The following is an 18576-nucleotide window of genomic DNA, read 5'->3' on the forward strand; positions in this document are numbered from 1 at the left end:
TTCTGTGGTGGAAGCTCGGGTTAATAGCACTTGCTTTTTCCTTTGCTCATATCCAGCTTCGTGGCATTTTCTTTTAATTTTTTTGCATTGCAAATCCAAGTTGAGACTAATCACACCCTCTTTATTGTGCACAATGCTAATGGCCTCTGCGCTGTGTTTCATTACTGTCAGTGATAATAGAATTGATATAATCCTTCCTGCAAATCCAGGTAAATGGTGTGACTTCTCCTGCATTTGCAAATCTAGGTTAGAAAACGCAGGCTTATTCTTGTTGCAAATGCCAAAACCATTATGCTAATTTCTTCTGAACAGAAATTATTTACATTTTATTTTATGCCTCATCAAAAGCAAGTTGAACCGAATCTACTTTCACTATTTGTACCTTTCCTTCTAATACTTTACTGTCCCCTACAGCTGGTAAATTCCATTTAGCTCCCAGCGGATACATTATATTTCACCATCTGTTCTACCTAGGATTCAAATATATGTAGTATTAGAAAAGTTAATGTCAGGAAAGGGTGTTTTTTTTAGCTTGGCATTTTTTCTTTCTAAAAATAAGAGACTATCAAGGTGCAGACTGATCCTGTGAGTCTACTTTATCTGCAGTAGCACAAACTCTGCTTTAAACTGCTGCAGGTAAAACAGCACATAATCCTTGGCAAGGGGGAAAAGGCACCTTTCTGAACCTTCATCAAGGAGACCTACCACCCTGTGCACTTAATCGCTGGTCAGTCAGATGCTATGTTTTGAAGCTGAAATTTGGGGGGCTTGGCTAGTTCCTACATTGACACTGGGGTTGGGATTGGGCAATAAGCAAAGATCTATCAGCGCTCAAGCCCTGCATAGAGGCTTATAGGACGGAGCTGTGAAACTTAAATAAATCCCACTTCTGAGGATGCTGAGGGGGTAATTACTGCCTTTAGGGGATTAGGCATAGCTGATTTGTGAAAAATATGCCAGATTGACTTGGATTCAAAGTGTACTAGGCTCAGTGGAGAAGTTTAACACTCTCAGGTTTGGCTTAATGGAACAAAACACATTTCATGCAAGCTTCTGTACATCTGATTATTGTCACAATGAACACTTAGCTCAAATACTGAATACAGTTTTAAAAAACCAACTAGCTACACGTCACAGGGAATCTATAAAAGGGTTAATTATTGGCTTCTGAGCATCAGGAATTTCAAGAATATCTTGAGTGCACTTATGTAAACATGTGGAGTTGCCTTGTACATAGGTAGGCCTGGTACATATACCAAGAAAAAAGCACACCAAGAACGCAGGCCAATGTAAGTTTCAATAGTGGGAGAGGTCCCTACTCACAAGTCAGTAGTCCATAGTAACAAAAACTAATCCATTCAAAAGTATGTATTCTGACAAGAATTACAAACTCAAGTAGAGATTACAAACTCTAACAGAGATTACAAACTCAAACTCACATAGATATGTATAACACAATAATTCGTTACAAAGATTTTCTCTTCTTCACTCAACAATAATGTTGATCCTTATAATTTATCAGCTTGTAGATGGAGACTCAGTTTCAATCATAGAGCAGAAGTCAGAAGTCAGTTATGGATTAGAAGACAGGACAGGGCCCTGTTTAGATGTATTCACCTTCATCAGCTAATTTTTAAAGGGTTGTGTAAGTTTGAAGACTTTCGGATAAATATATCCTGTTGTTTTCTATGTTTCTCAGGGATAACAACTACGTGTGGGTAGATCAATATGTATCTTGAGCTTTTATGTGCTTTTTTTAAATGTACCAGGCAGTCCTGGTACATAGGCATATACCAAGCATGATGCTTTGGCTAGAAGTGGTCCAGCATGTCAGACAGATATTTCAGCCTTCCTGCTTAAGTTACCTTCCTTGGAGTTGCTGGGTATTGAACCTGGGATGGGACCTTCTGGATACAAAACATGGGCTGCACCACTTGCTCTGGCCTTGTTCCCCGAACCCATTAGCCAGAGATCCTGTTTTGACTCCATACATGGCATGCAGCTAAGCTCCTGTTTCTTGGGAGCAGTCTATAAACACTGCTAACATGCCCTATCAATTCATTCAAATGTGTCCCACACAAAGTGGACCCATGCAAGTCACTGGATGGTTAAACAATTGCATTGTGCGGTTGCTGAACTCAACACGAAAACACATGTGAAACAGAAAATAAAACAAATGCTACTCTTTTTACAATTTTCTAAAAAAATAATATTGCATCATAGTGCTTACTTGGAAGCAAGTCTCACTAAGGTCAGTGTGACTTACTTGTTTTGTAAACCTCCCAGAGGACTTTGTTGAACGGGTGGTTACTGAAGTGATGAAAATAAATAACTCACTGGCTAAATGTGTTTAGGATTGCAGCCCTAATCTAATGGAGGATGCAGTTGGTGCAGGGAATATAATAAGGAGATTTACTTCAAGGAGAGTTGAATTAGGACAATTTGCCTGAGAAACATTTCCAAAATTAATTTAAGCTGTGGTGAAACTATTTCCTCCTCTTATTGGCCCAAGGCAGGGGACATGTACTTAGTCAAACCAACAAGATCTTCAAAAAAAGGCAGCTACTTCCACATTAATTATTGTAAGTAAAATAATACCATTCTCACTAAAGTATCTTCTACAGAAATTTAAGAGCAGCTCCGCATTCACTTCAAGAAAAATGCTTTACACAAAAATCAGAAGCACTGGGATTATATCCAAAATACTTTTCAGCTGTATCCCCTTCACTCATCTTTTCCATCTTCTCTTGGCAAAGCCTCAGGCAATTTAATTGCATCCATCCCTTTAAGTCTGCCACTCATTACGGATGGAAGAGAGGCAATGGCGATGAGAAGGGATTCAAGAAACCATGGAATGAGACATAGATCTCCTTGGCTTCTGCACACTGATGATTCTGCAGCACGGAAAACCTCATTAACTCTCTTGAGTTGCCTCATTTGATCATTGACAAAAGCCTCTCTGAGACTTCCTAAATTTGGGCTTGAAGAGCACGTTCCCAACGTAGTACGATACAGGAAGTCAAGGAACAGACGGTGAATAATGCAAGGCTGTAGTGCTATAACTGGATTGGCCTTCAGGATGAGCACAGCCCCTGTATGGCTTGGAAGTGTGAGGAATGTCGACACCATTGTGTGGCATTTGAAGGGATACGCAATGGGAAATCGCCTTGTGTGCAAAAGATCCCAGGTTGAATCTCTAGGATCTCCAGGTGGGACTGGGGGAAAACCCTTTCTGAAACTCTGGAGACTCACAGCCAGTCAGGGTAGAAAACATGGACCAAAAGTCTGATTTCGTATAAGGCAGCTTTAAATGTTCAAAGTCCTCCATTTAGAAGCATCCTAAGAGGTACCCCCAGGGCAGATAAACAAATAGCACAAAATTCCTTTGAGTTTTCTCTGAAAGATTAGATGAAAGCTACTGCAAATCAACTCTTTTTACAGCCTTAAACAAGCATGTATGTTCGACCCCTGCCCATTGCTCACCGAAGATTGATGACAACCGAAACCTGTGCTGTCTCCTCTTCATTCCCCCAAGGCCAACTACCTGACTGGAAAGTTTTATTAATGATTTGAAAGAGTAGCTTGTTCTAATGAAGTATTTTGCTGTGGATACTGCTTGCCATGTTGTTGACTGATGGAATAAAAAAGTACTGCTGTTTCCAGTCTGTTGATGAATAGCAGTAATACTGCATTATAGGTCCATAATTTATTTCCTATCTAACCAACATTAACTAACATGGTGGCCTGAAGTGAGAGAAAGAAATATTTCTACAAGTGATCTGATAATAATTCACAAAAATCTATTCTATTCTAGTCTCCTAAAAAAACTGATTTTCCCCCAGGAAACCATGGAATATCCCAAAATCCTTTTATTCACCAAAGAAGGAGAGCGGGGTAAATTTTTATCCACATTTTTATCCACACAGCATAAGCTGCTGTACGGCCTGGAGAGTACTTGTATGGAGACAATGTTCCCCTTCTTACAAAATCTATATTCAAGGTGGTTTGATTCTGCCTACCTTTTTTACAATTTATAACAAAGCCTATTGTTTGAGAATTTTAGCCTCCTTCTCGGGGAATCCTGGGAAAAGAGCAGACTCACAGAATGAAACACTGTTTTTTCCACAGGTTTTACCCCCCAACTTCCTTCCAAGGCTTTCACATAACTGTTTACTGGCACATTCTTCCAGTCTTAGCACTTTGCTCTTGCTGCGAGTGACAGAAAGGCGGACACATAATGAAGGTATTCTAGATGCATTTTGAACAGAGGTGGGAAAGTGGGCAAACATTCTGCACTGAAGAACGGCCAGAACAAGACATGCATTTATTCATCAGCGACCTCTGGGGGGCCCATAGGCCTGTGATCAAAAAGAGGACCTTCCCTCCTGCCCATTTGTTGTTGGACTACAACTCCCATGAAACCTGACCAATGATCAGGGATGATCAACGTGTGGATAAGCAGCAACTGGAGGGCCAAAGGGAGGGCTTCAACGTGGCACTAAGGTGATCGTTTCATCAGGGCAAATATTTTTGTTTGGCAGAGGAAATGACCCCCCCTCCCTGTCAGCTCATCCTACACTCAAGTAGGACCCTGGCAGAGACACATGCCCAACTGGCATGTTCTCTCCCTCCTGGCCGATCGTTCGGGAGCTTTGAAAGCTTTCTTCAGCCCGAACACCACAGCGACCGATGCCAACAGACACCGGCACACTTAGGGATCCGCAGAGTCTTTGCAGCTTGCGTAACAGAACTCAGCATTTTGGCTAATCTATTTTATTTACATATAAACACACACGGAGCACTGCAACATGGCTCCCTCTCTCTCTAGCATCAGACAGCAAAGAGAAAAGTGCATGGCTTCAACTCATGGGATTTATTAGTTGAATCCCACCCAAAGGTTCCCCAGCCCTGCCTTTTGGGAAGGATATATCCTATCCCTGCCGCTTGAGATCGTTTGAGATATGTCTACTACTTCTGTGGTAACTTTCCTAGAAAGGCAAGGTTGTGATCTCTTTATGTGTAAGCACTTCCAGCTTCAGTAGGTACTATCTTGAAACTTCAAGGCACTGCCCTTTGGCAGCAGACTTAGGAAACCTGTCAATCCTAAGCAACAGTCACCATGCATCATGGATGGTGGTACATTCTGAATTTGTTTTGCTCTGCCTCGTTTTAATCATAATCAACAGCCTCAAATTTAGGGAGATCATATTTCATTGTGAACATGCGTATACACATAAGTTTCCCTGACAGTTTCATATTGCACCATAGTCTATGCGGTGACTGGAGAATGTATCTCACTGTCATTTTACTGTCAACTTATTCTTTGCTAGATTTGAAAGTGTGAGCATAGAAAAGACTAATAGAATACAACAGGGCAGAATATACACTTTGACCAGCTTGGCTTAAAGCCTTTTGAGCTTAATCCTTTGTAGAATTTGTCACCTTTTGATAAAAAGCAACCTCAGCTATTGTAACAGTGTTGTCTTTCCTTTTTTGCAGTTCTGCAAGGCTTTGTGTTTTTTCTACTCTTGTGGTTTTCTTAAAAGTACATATAACTTTCCAAACAGATTGATGGCACAAATGCCACAGATATTGGGGAGAAAGGTGGAAAGGTGTGTTGAGTCTCCTACTCAGTTTTTCTCAAAATTAATGCAGATTTTCCTTTTTAAAACTCTATTGATTGACCCACTATAACAGGATGTTGTGACTGTGGAAGGAATCTAGCATGTGCTTCTTAAAGGTAAAGGTAAAGGGACACCTGACCATTAGGTCCAGTCGTGACCAACTCTGGGGTTGTGGCGCTCATCTCACTTTATTGGCCAAGGGAGCCAGCGTACAGCTTCCGGGTCATGTGGCCAGCATGACTAAGCCGCTTCTGGTGAACCAGAGCAGCACACGGAAACGCCGTTTACCTTCCCGACGGAGCGGTACCTATTTATCTACTTGCACTTTGACGTGCTTTTGAACTGCTAGGTTGGCAGGAGCAGGGACCGAGCAACGGGAGCTCACCCTGTTGCGGGGATTCAAACCGCCGACCTTCTGATCGGCAAGTCTTAGACTCTGTTGTTTAACCCACAGCACCACCCGCGTCCCACCCTTCTTACCTCACCCCAATTACAAAAGTTTGGTTTCTGCCTTTTCTTTTCTTTTTCTCTCCCCCTTTCAATAAATTTTTAAGCCGTTACTCATATTTGCAGCATGCCGGGGTGCTTCACAACCATACCGTACAATTCCAATAAAATCAACACAGTAAAATAAAATTAATTAAATTGCAATCCACAGTAGACCAGCCAGATGCCACCCAGGCTCAGTACTAACTACCTTCAATAATCTCCAAAATTGCTTAGAACGTATGAAGTATTTATGACACATGTAACTCAAACCGAATAACTTTTCACCAGAGATTCTATCAAAAGTGGAAGAGTCTAAGAGGATTTCTGTGCTATATATTTCCTAAAGAAACACCTGTGCTACCATGAGAAGGTGCAGGAGGAGATGACATATTCCTTATTTCTCCTCCTCACCTCTTTTGCGAGGGTTGAAATATTTGGCTCATTAGACAAGAGAGGATAAAGTTGGCTTCTACAGATGAGGCTGATATTTACAAGATGCGTCGGTTCTGCCGATTACATTGATTCTTGGTGCTGCTTTCTGGAGAGACTAAAAAAACGGGTAGAGGAGGCTGCCTTTCTGTTTGCAGTGCTCCTGTCAAATTTTATACAGTTTTACAGGGGGAACCTTTCACTAATAGTGGTGTGTCAGGATGCAGAGAGACCTTTGTAATACCATATCAGCAAAAATGAGATTCTATCAATATCTGAATCGATGACACAAAACCGCTGTTTCATCACAGCAGAAGGAACTATTTATTGGTTTTGGACAGCTGCTCAGCAGGAGATACCACCAACTGGATTGTACTTTTGCAGGACGGTCTGGTTATTGCATCTGTTTTAGACATAAGTTATCAGCCTGCAGGAAAGAATAATGCAGTCCATCCTTCTGAAACAGGAGGCAAGCCGGTTCCTGTTCATTTTCTTGTAGGCATTATGTACGCAGAAGCTGAGATTGCATGTAAAGAGCAGGTGGTACAGGTTCAGTTCTGAATTTTAATTGTTTCCATTTCTTTCACCGGGAGGATTTTGCCTTTTATGTGCTAATAAAAATAGAAACAATTAAGGAATGTGAAGCTTTCCCATTTTGTCACAATCATTTAAGGACATCTGCTTTGATAGCAAAAAACAGAAAGGAACAAACAGAAACATTAGACGTAAAAATACTTTATCAATGACAGAGGAGTAGACTTCATTATATTTGACTCCTTTCTTCACAAACAGAACAAAACACAGTAGCTATTTGTCCCACTTAATATTGTCCTGTTCTTTAATTGAGAATTGTTTTGACAATCTGACATTCAATTTTAAGTATTCGGTCCAAGACAATGTTTATGTCAATTGTCAATCAGACATTTGATTAATTTTTCTAAGCCAGCAAAAAAGAAAGGAGCTTAAAGCTGCATAAATTAATGTTTGTTAGTATTGTTCTGTGAGATTAGGTAATGCTTTGCACTTGGGTACTGCATTGTTTAAACAGTTGGAAGATGACAATAACATCCCGCTGAAAGTACAAAGACAGGGAAGAGAAAAGAATGCATGTTTCAGATTGTGACGAAGAGTAGCCATCTTTGTTTTTACAACACAGCTATCAGAAACTAAGCCGTAGCTCATGCCACTGTATCTCTTGGATTAACAAAAATATTGCTAAAGTACCAGTGCAAAATAGTAATATTATGGTAGCACTTTATTTGACTTGCTTTATATTGAAAAGTTAGTACAAACCAAGAAGGCATCAATCAACATGGTTTGTCATCCTCTTCACATTATCTGTAATGTTGGTGGCTTACATAAGATAAATAAAACAAAACGGCTCCTGTTCTAGGACTTACGGTCTAAAAGTTAATGGCATAAAATTAAAAATGGAAGAAGAAGACAAGCAAACTCAGGTATTGGTTCTTAAAGTTACAAAATTCTTATTAGGACCAGAGGAATTAGTTCTGGTAGAGAAGCCCAAGGACCTTGTTTGTGGTCTCTTACTAATTCCAGTAAAGTGCCCCCCGCTTCCCAATTTTCTCTTAGCTGTGGCCTGATGGAATAGCTTCTGCCAGGTGACAGTTGAAGGAGGGAGGAGCCAGTGGAGTGTTGCTGCTTCCCATCTCTTCCTCTGCTAGAAGAATGTCACCCTCTGGTAGGTGACGTTGTTCAAGGATAAAGCAACTCTGGCTTTCTATAGTAGACTGGTTGGTGTTTTGGATCTTGCTGCAATAGAAATTCCAAACAAATATAACAAAGTAGCTGCATGAGGCCACGTCAATTCTTTATTTAACGGGGATAAATATAGAGGAACATTGGATACCCAGCATGCCGCATCACCCTGTTTCCATGGTTATTATCATTTGGAGAATTGTCCTCTCTGGTATGCAGGATGGATGAAAAGTCAGTTTCCTGGAAACCCAAAATGAGGTTTGAACAGTAGTGCTTTGCGGGTCTGGGTAGTGCTGTTCATCTGAACTCCTGGCACTGCCATCACTATGGCATACCAGAAGGCAAGGAGGAGAGGAGGGGCATTGGCAAAGTTGGTATGGTGCAAATACATCAGCAGGAACACCGAATTGGCTCTGCTGGTGTGTTTGCCCCTTGCCACCATCTCGCCCCCACCCTCCTGGTGCACCACAGTGATAGAGGTCAGGCAAGTAGTGTTGGCCTGCCAATCACTACTGGGCTTTAATGACCGCAGATAGTTGACAAAGTATTATTTGTCCATGGCGGCAGGAGTTGTCTCAGAATAACAGCCTTTAGATAAAAATCATTTATGATGATTTGTCAATAATAATAGTGAACATATACAGAATCTGTGATATACAGGTTACAGAATCACCCAGAAATTCCTAATGAGGAGTGGAGTTGCTTCAAGTCAGTGACTAGTGTTCTCACCCTTGTGAGATATCTTTGTCACTTTTCAATAAAAATCTGGGGAGGGGTTCTGAGCATCACCAGTTTGTTTTTTAAAATTTTCTTTGAAGTATGTATCTTGTGGTGCCCACAACAGTTTCTCAGATTTTCAAATGTGCTAAGAATGTTGGAGACCCCCTGATTTACACTGTGTTTACAACCAATTTTTGCGAAGTTCCAGTATTCCCAGGTAAGGTCTGAGGGCAGACGAGGCCACCACCTTACTGCAGTTAAGTGAGTTTGAATCTGGACAGTGCATGGATAAGTGACCATTATTTCTGGGTAATGAGTCCGTATTCTACTCACTTTGCTTCACAGCTCTTTGATACTTCACCTTGCCTCTTCGACATGTTAGTCTGTTCCCTCATGTTCTCCCAATTTTCATCTTGTTTGCACAGTCCGCAAGATGTGTAAAGCATCTGTTGAGGTGACACCAAGCAGAAACAATAGGAGATTGTTATAGGATTCGGCAATCAATCAAAAAGAGGACACTGTTGTATGAAAAGAAGATACGAGATGAGCAACTCTGTACGGAAATAAATCTTCTCCCTGACAGGAGGAGCTTATCGGCAAAGGAGTCATTGATAATAATGTGACATAACCTCACCCATCTCTTCAGAATATTACCCCCTTTTGAACTTGACGCTATTCAGATTGTCACTCACATTCCTACAATTCTTCTAAGACTCTCAGTTCTCTTAACACAGTGGGCAGCTGATCATCCAATCATGCAGACTCCACCATCTGGAACAGTTTCTCTGCACTTAGCTGGCTCATAAAAATCTTCTTTTGAGCAAGAAGAGGATTATGTGCCAGTCACTAGGGGCTTGCACCAAGGGATGGGAGCCAAAATGTGTCTATTTCTAATGTGGCCAATGTTACCATATGGATTCCCTGAGTAGCCATCTCCCTTACATTCATTTCGAGCAGTTACTTGGAGTGGACCCAGTGGCAGTGTTAGGATTCCATTTCAGGAGTGAATTAACAATAGTGTTAATTCACCTTCAGTATTGGTGGTAGCTTCTTCCAAGCTGAGTTGCGTTTGGTCGTATTTTGAAAAGCACTCTCTTGTTTTGCTGCTTCTATACATGGTCTGGACAAGCAGCAGTACCAATAGGGTGACTGCAGAAAAAATGAAAAGAACAATTCAGTTAACAAAATACTTCTGGTTTTGCCTATAGTGTTAAGGTCTTTCCATGTTCACTCAAGCTACAAAATGCCAGGAGATTACAGCTGTTCAGAGCCATGCCCCTAACAGATGTGTTATTTAAGCAGCATTGATATGGTATGGTACCCTATGCTGTAGATAGTTCCACCTTCACCACTACATTGGAGTTGGATGTTTCTTAGTGGTGGAACAGTGGATCTAAGTCCTTTCAACCTCAAATGCAGCATGGATCATCCTCAAATCTACCTCTCCTACACAGCCAAGTTTCAAAGCAGAATGTGATTCAGCTGATTCACCCTTAACTTACAGCAGGCATCCCCAACCTTCGGCCCTCCAGATGTTTTGGACTACAGTTCCCATCATCCCTGACCACTGGTCCTGTTAGCTAGGGATCATTGGAGTTGTAGGTCAAAACATCTGGAGGGCTGCAGGCTGGATATGCCTGACTTACAGCCAGGACTGTGGCCCTAAAACACTGACATAAATGAAAACTGAAAAGCTGTTTTCCAGCTACCCAGATCCCTGTACAAGTCTTGTTGCAGAGAATGGACAAGGAAGACCAGATTCTTCCACAGCATCCTAAAGGCATTAGTCGAATTGGCTGTAAATCAAGCGACATGCAAAAATGTCAGAGCAGGTTTCGTTGTACTGTAAAACCAACACTGTTTGGGTTGTACTTCACCCTTGCCACCTTCAAGGCATAAACCCTCTTTCCCTGCACAGTGATAGTGGAAATAGAACTCCATTGTTAAACTTTTTTTTAATGTCTAACACAAATGTCAGATTTTACTTCCATTGCCCTCATTAGACTTCCTGAGATGTAATCGATTCCCTTTCTTCAGTCTTTCCTCACCTTTAGATTCAAAATAACATGGTATGCTGCGCACTCTTTGGCATTATTAATATCTGCAGCATTTGGAGTGGAGTCAATTTGTAAACTACCCTGTCATCCATTTTGTTTTCTTGTGCAGGCATGGAAATGTGGTGTATACCTTAGAATGGGCGCTTCCTCCCATGATACTTAAATTCTTACTGGATCACCCCAGCTAGAAAATGGAGCTGTACATTTGGCACAGTACACTCCATGTAAGGAGCAATTTAAATATTAGTTAATCTTTTTCGAGGTTCCAGGGGTTCCAGGCCTCAAGGTTTGTGTTTCCTTTTGGAAATGAGGCATATTGGGGATTGTAGTGTCTTTATCCACGCATATTTACAACCTGAGCCACAATGGAAAGATTCACACCATTAACACCCCCAAAGTGGCTTGTTTCTCCCATAGCTGCAGCCATAGATACATGCAGAAATCAGCCATGGCTTTTCTCTGCCCTTCCAGCCTAAAGCTTCTTCCTCTGGGCTACATCACAGCCAACTCTGCCCTCAGAACACCTGCTTTGTCCTACTATCTAAAAGAGGGAGTAGGTGGCCCCACTCATTTGTCATCTGCCACAGAGCCCCCTTTCCTTACACTATTTTATATTTGAAAATATTTTATTGCACTGCCAGGGCGTAGAGAGAGAGACCTTATAATTCACAGAGTCATCAGTATCACTCAGTAGCCACTTCACCTTCTCCACCCTGGTTAGATTTGTTTCCTTCGTCAAAAGGGGTTTCATGAATAGATTTCTTGGGTCTGTATATGGTGGGCATTGTAGTAAAGGTAAAGGGACCCCTGACCATTAGGTCCAGTTGTGGCCGACTCTGGGGTTGCGGCGCTCATCTCGCTTTATTGGCCAAGGGAGCCAGCGTACAGCTTCCGCGTCATGTAGCCAGCATGACTAAGCTGCTTCTGGCAAACCAGAGCAGCGCACGGAAACACCGTTTACCTTCCCGCCGGAGCAGTACCTATTTATCTGCTTGCACTCTGACGTGCTTTCAAACTGCTAGGTTGGCAGGAGCAGGGACCGAGCAACGGGAGCTCACCCCGTCATGGGGATTCGAATCGCCGACCTTATGATCGGAAAGTCCTAGGCTCTGTGGTTTAACCCACAGCGCCACCCGCATCACAGTGGGCATTGTAGTAAGTAATGGCAAATGTCCTCTACACATGGTTGCCCACCCAACAGAGTCTCTCTTCATAAGGTATTCTGTTATATCGTCCATCTAGGATTGGTGAGGGCATAGATTGAAAGGGTAGTTATTGGAAGGCGACTCTTAATGAGGCAGGTGGAAGATTTGTCAAACATCTGGACCTTGGTTCTCTTAATGGCCCATCACAGTTCCTTTTATTCTCTTAATGGCCCATCACCCAGGCTGACCTGGTCCATGCAGGAATTAGAAGGGTCTCACATACAGCCTACTTCCTCCCCCACCCCACCCCCCACCAACCAAACTGGCCTGGCATCTACAAACTCATAACAATATGTTCATCCTTCTGGCTTCTTCTGAAATGCTGGGCTCTTTGTACAAAATACCTTTTCTTTCATAGGTCTGAATCCTGTTTTGCTGCCTTCATTGAGTTTCTGTGGCTTCTCTATTTGTTTCTCTGTCTAGAGTCTGCCTATTTGTACCTCTGTGTAATACTCTTTTAAAAAGAGAATTAATAAAACATTTTAAAGGCAGATAAAAGCCAAAGACTATAATAAGAGCCAGCAGCAAGTTGGAGGGGGAGGGGGGAAATAATAACAATAATAACAAAAGGCAAGCAGATGCCATTAAAACCCAAAGGACACTTTGTGTGGCACTTGAAAGACAGAATTGAAGACATCAGAATATGATGGGTGGGAATTCCACAGTCTGGATACTGAGGCCTGCTTGCAGGGCTTTTCCATGGGCACCCAGTTAGCTAGACTCACCAGGGCTGTTCTTATATTCTTATGAGAAGGTTGCATTCCTGATAGCCACCTGCCTAACTTCAGAAGGTAGGGGAGGCACCAATGTAGATCTCAGTTGACAGGCAGGTTCATATGGCAGAATTCAGATACGTGACCACAGTAAGGTTACCAGATTTTTCCAATGAATCCGGGGACACTTTTCAACTTCAGTGGATTTCGTATGGGGGCTGATGTGTAAATCCGGGGACTGTCCCTGGGAAACGGGGATGTCTGGTAACCTTAGACCACAGGCCAAAACCAACATGTTGAAAACCAGCATCTAGTTCTATAATATGCCTAAAGGGTTTTAGTCCCAACTCACAATCTGGCTGCCATGTTTTGGGCCAGCTATAATTTTCAGCTACTGCTTCAGGGTTGGTTGATCAATACAGTAATCTAGTTTGGGACATTACTGGGGCATAGATAATGCTGCAGTTGTTGGGCCGCTCCAACCATTGGGCAGAGTGACGCAGCTGTTTCAAGCAGCTAGTTTGGGTATCATACATAGGGATGTAAATAACAATGTATTATTACTGCATTTGTACTGTCAGGTAAGGGGAGAGTCACTTGTGCAATTTTCTGCCCCAGGTGACAAGCTGTCTTGACTAGCCTTTGTGGTGACCATGGGCCATTTGCTGCTCTGCCTCAGGCAGCAAAATGTGTTGTGCTAGCCATGCTTGCACACCAGTCAAAGCTGATAGGAGGCAGCACGAACAATTGATACCACCTGACATCCAGCCAAGCATCATCCCCCAAACTACAAACCAGGTACTAAAGGGGAAGAGTGAGCAAGCTGAATACCAGTTCCCTAGACTGATAAACTCTTCAAGAACAGCAGCTTTTATCTTCTCTGGATTGACTTTCTAGCACTAATCTAGCCCATTCCAGACATCAATGATGACACATTGGGTCAGATAAGAAGCAGAGACAGAGCTGGGTGTCATCTGCTCACCAATCTAATACCAAGCTGGGTTCAAGGTCCTTCTGTTAATTCACAAAACCCTAAACAACTTGGGTCCAAGTACCTTGGGGACTATCTGATTGTACTCTACATCAATCAAGGTGGTCCTCTGATAGGGCACTTCTGGTGGTTCCCCATGCCCCTGAGGTTCGGTTAGCCTTCCCTAGGAGCTGAGTCTTTAGTGTGGCAGGTCACGCCCTATGGAACTCCTTCTCTGGTGATATTTGGCAGAAACCACCCCTGCCTTCTTTCAGGAGTATTTTAAATTTCCCTCCTTTTTAACCAACCAGTATCTACTGCTGTTTTATTGATTTTTTTATTACCGTATTTTTCGCCCTATAGGGCGCACTTTTCCCCCTCCAAAAATGAAGGGGAAATGTGTGTGCGTCCTATGGGGCGAATGCAGGCTTTCGCTGAAGCCTGGAGAGCGAGAGGGGTCGGTGCGCACCGACCCCTCTCACTCTCCAGGCTTCAGGAAGCTATCCGCAAGCCTTGCAAGCCCGGCGGGAGTTCCCGCAGGCTCGCAAGGCTTGCGGGCAGCAGCCTGCAGCTCACAAGCTCGGGGGACAGCGGGGAGGCACAGCGCGCCTTCCCGCTGTTCCCCAACCTGGTTTGGAGGCTGCCAGCCCCACAAGCTCGGGGGACAGATATCCGCAAGCCTGGGGAGACCGGCAAGACTTCCCTCCGGGTTCCCTAGGCTTGCAGATAGCAGCCTGTTCTGGGGGCTGTGGTCGGGGGAAGCTCGGGCATCCCCCGCTCCAGCCCCGCGCCTGGGGAAAAAATAATTTCCCCCCCTTTATTTCCCCCCCTGAAAACTAGGTGCGTCCTATGGGCCGGTGCGTCCTATAGGGCGGAAAATACGGTATTTGTATTTATAATATCATTTGTATTTATTTTGTATTTTTTATGTATTGTAAGATGCCCTGACATATTTTATGAAAGTACAGATTATACATAGTTAAATAAATAAGAAATCAAATCACCCAGCTCCAAAACTCCTAATGACCTTCCTCTAGGACCACCATCTAGAGCCAGGAAATCACTGACTTTCTAACATGGCTGGGCTCTTTTCAGAAAGAACAGGAATGCTGGTGTGACTCGTAATCTGGTGAACCAGGTTCGCGTCTCCGCTCCTCCACATGCAGCTGCTGGGTGACCTTGGGCCAGTCACACTTCTTTGAAGTCTCTCAGCCCCACTCACCTCACAGAGTGTTTGTTGTGGGGGAGGAAGGGAAAGGAGAATGTTAGCCGCTTTGGGACTCCTTAGGGTAGTGATAAAGCGGGATATCAAATCCAAACTCCTCTTCTTCATCTAGATGTTATACAGAATGAAGACACTACAAAACCTTGTGGTACAAGCATAATTGCCAAGTTTTAGTAATAATACATACTGAAATAATGTTCTTTATCAATGACCAAAGGCTGCTAGCTGGCATACAAACCCTAAATTCATTTTTATTCCATGTAGAGGAACATTAAACAAACAATCAAACAAAAGCTTGTGTGTATGGCACATTAGCCTTTTAAAAATGGCATAGTACAAGTCTGGAGTTTTCTTAGTGAATCAAATGAATAAAGTACTAGATTCAGAAGCCTGAAGTACATTTGGCAGGGATTTGAGAGAGGGACTTTTTGATAGCTGTGGCCAGACTCTAGAACACCTTCCTTGGGTACGCCAGTTCAGATACTTCTGTGGTGGCTTCCATCACACAAGTATCTTCTTATTTAGACAAGCCTTTGGCCTATCAAGCTGTTTTATCTGCTCCTGCTCCTGTGCTTTGTTTTATTTTTATTTATTTATTAAGCCTGGCTGTCTTATTGATCTGTTTTCTTACCTGTTTGGTTTATACACTGTTTACATTTTATAGGATTGCTTTATGTTGTATTTTACTGCGCTTGTTGTTAGCCACCTTAGCTCCATTATGTAGGATGTAAATTATTTCTGTAACAGGCATAACAATAATTAGGAGGCTTTTAAACCGTACCACTTTCTGAGGAGGAAAAAAAAGGAAAGGAAATCTGCCTCTTTTCTAATGTATCTTAGAAGGGAGGGAGGGAAGAAGAGGGGGAGGGAGGCGTGATCAGAGGGTTTGATAAGGAGATGAGGGAAAACCGGCTAACATAAAGGGTACAGAACAGACCAGAGATAGAAACTTTGGAGTGCCACGAAGGTATCTATTCCGTTAGCAGTCTGGTACTGAGCCCACTGTTCAAGACAATACATGAAGTTTGACTAGGCATTCATTGGAACTTCTGAGGAGAGCCTCTCCGGGTTCAAAATAGCCATGGTATCTGTACCCTTCAAAAAATGCAGGGTACAGGTCTGTAGTCTCACAGGCTCTGTCCACAAGTTCCCATGAATGTGTGGCAGATGGGGCAATCTCAGTGGGCACAAATCCAACCCTCTTCTCCTTTAGTCCTTGTGCAGGTTCGTTTCATTTTTATTTATTTTCAGCTTTTTCAGTTTTTGAAATTTACAAACAATTATCAAACAACCAACATTGAAAGAGAATTCCAAAGAATCTCCTCGACTTCCCTTCCTCCCCTTTGTGGGTTGTTCAGGTTCATCAATCAATCAATCCTTTATTAGGCATAGCAAACAACACATTGTAAAACAAATTCAATACAAATTCGGCATAACAATTTGCATAAATAATACAGTCTGACACCACCACATCACCAACCAATCAAGAACCACTAAGTCTCTCTATAAAGGCTCAGTCTTTCCACATGGGCAGCACTCAGAAATTCAGCCACTATCAAAGTAATTTGATCATTCCTGTCCGAAAGCAGGTCCTGAACCATTGGCGGCATACAACCGAGCCTGTTAGGTTGTAAGGCCTCTAACAATTGTCTTCTGGCATAAATGCCAAAATTACAAAAGAAAATATGCTCCAACGTATCAGGTTCCTGCCTACCACATTTGCAGAGACGCTCTGCTTCTGGGAGAGCTAAATATCTTCCTCTTACCATCATCAAGGGAGACATTAAATCTGGCTAGCATAAACAGCCCTGTGCAGGTTCATTTCAACCTTTCCTACACTGCATGAGCAGGTTGTTTGCTCTGCAAGGCTTCCAAACATGGACCATCTTTGTACTGTTCAGACATGATGGTTGGGATCCACAATGTAACTTATGCTCATGGAAACTCTGTGAACTCCAGCTGGAGGAAGAAGGGGGGGGGGCAATTCTCACTGCTTCCTGTGCTGCTTTCCACACCATTCCAGAGGGTCCCCCAATCTGCAAGAGCAGCTTTTCAGGGGGTGCAGGGATGGGGGGGCTACAGGGTGTAGGAATGAGTGAAAATGGCCTCCCCTGCTCCCACAGGAATTCTGGATCCACCCCAGTCATCCCTTTTGAAATGATCTGAGTCTTTGGGGTTCGTTGGACCAATAGCTTTTAAATAACAAAGTGTTAAAAAAGTAAAAAATATTGTTTATTCCTGCTTCAGACTAAGCTACTGATTTAACCTGGAAGGGGGGTAGGGCGGAAAAACATGAAAATAAATAAACATAGAGGATACATGTTTAAAAGTCTAAAAAGAGCATGTTTGCTTGAAATGGATTTATCTGCTTCTGGGAGGCAGTTAACAGCTTCCCCAGCAAAAAAGAGTAACTCATTTTTCACATATCAGAACTTGCATATCAGATGAAGACATGGATATCTCAAAACTCACACACACATAAGCATACGTTTTAATTTCAGTGAGGTTCTTGTTTTTAGACTCAGAAGGTATTTTTTTAAATATTTTTTTAAAAATTAATTTTTAAAATGAAAGATGTATTCTTGACCCATTAGTAATTAATGGGTCACTGAGTTCAATACAGTGGTACCTCGGGTTACATACGCTTCAGGTTACATACGCTTCAGGTTACAGACTCTGCTAACCCAGAAATAGTACCTCAGGTTAAGAACTTTGCTTCAGGATGAGTACAGAAATCGTGCTCCGGTGGCACGGCGGCAGCTGGAGGCCCCATTAGCTAAAGCGGTGCTTCAGGTTAAGAACGGACCTCCGGAACGAATTAAGTACTTAACCTGAGGTACCACTGTAGTGTCATGAATCCATGGGTGCAATGCATCCTTGATGCACCTTTAGGGTGTGCTGGCTGTGAGGAGGAGGGAATGCTCCCAGGAGTGATATGAAGACAAGATTGGGATGCTCATAAAGTATGGAAATATTCCTTCCTTAGACGTAAGGCAACATCTACTTGGAGTCGATTAATAAAAATGTGGCCCGCGTTTTCATACCAGGGTATTGTTGGATATGAAAAATGGCATGCACCATGTAGCAGGCACCAAACATTTCAGGTTTATTCAAAGAACACATAACTCAACCTGAATGCTGCTATTTATCTGTGATTCCTGCACTGTAGGGGGTTGAACTAGATGGCCCTTTTGGGGTACCTTCCAACTCCACAATTCTGTGAATCTGTTTTGCCTCAAGTGGCAAAATGTATTGGGCTGGCCCTGCAGTCCAGAATACTCTGAAGCAGCATTGGTGAATTAGTGATTCCAGGATACAGTGGTTCTCAACCTGTGGGTCCCCAGATGTTGTTGGACTACAACTCCCATCATCCCGAGCTCTGGCCTTGCTAGCTAGGGGTCATGGGAGTTGTAGTTCAACAACATCTG

The 18576-nt window shown here is 42.8% G+C and overlaps 2 protein-coding genes across 9 annotated transcripts in view; one reads left to right on the plus strand and one right to left on the minus strand.

Annotated features, from left to right (window-relative positions):
- The window catches only part of MACROD2 (mono-ADP ribosylhydrolase 2), a 996145-nt gene that overhangs the window by 933364 nt on the left and 44205 nt on the right, over nucleotides 1–18576 (plus strand). The window lies entirely within an intron of this gene.
- The window catches only part of LOC308584461 (uncharacterized protein), an 81865-nt gene continuing 69769 nt past the window's right edge, over nucleotides 6481–18576 (minus strand). For 2 of the 4 annotated variants that reach the window (XM_081189270.1, XM_081189269.1), the window contains exons 4-6: nucleotides 10008–10127; nucleotides 9312–9424; nucleotides 7780–8312 (exon numbers count right to left, since the gene is read on the minus strand). In XM_081189270.1, the coding sequence (XP_081045396.1) occupies nucleotides 8129–8312; nucleotides 9312–9424; nucleotides 10008–10127 (417 nt within the window). In that variant the 3' untranslated portion in view covers nucleotides 7780–8128. Of the gene's footprint in view, nucleotides 7154–7779; nucleotides 8313–9311; nucleotides 9425–10007; nucleotides 10128–18576 lie in introns of those variants that run through there. The other 2 variants (XM_081189271.1, XR_014006806.1) reach the window with 2 other exon arrangements.

The sequence above is a fragment of the Podarcis bocagei genome (genome assembly GCF_964188305.1).
Source record: "Podarcis bocagei genome assembly, chromosome: 3".
Lineage (NCBI taxonomy): Eukaryota > Metazoa > Chordata > Lepidosauria > Squamata > Lacertidae > Podarcis > Podarcis bocagei.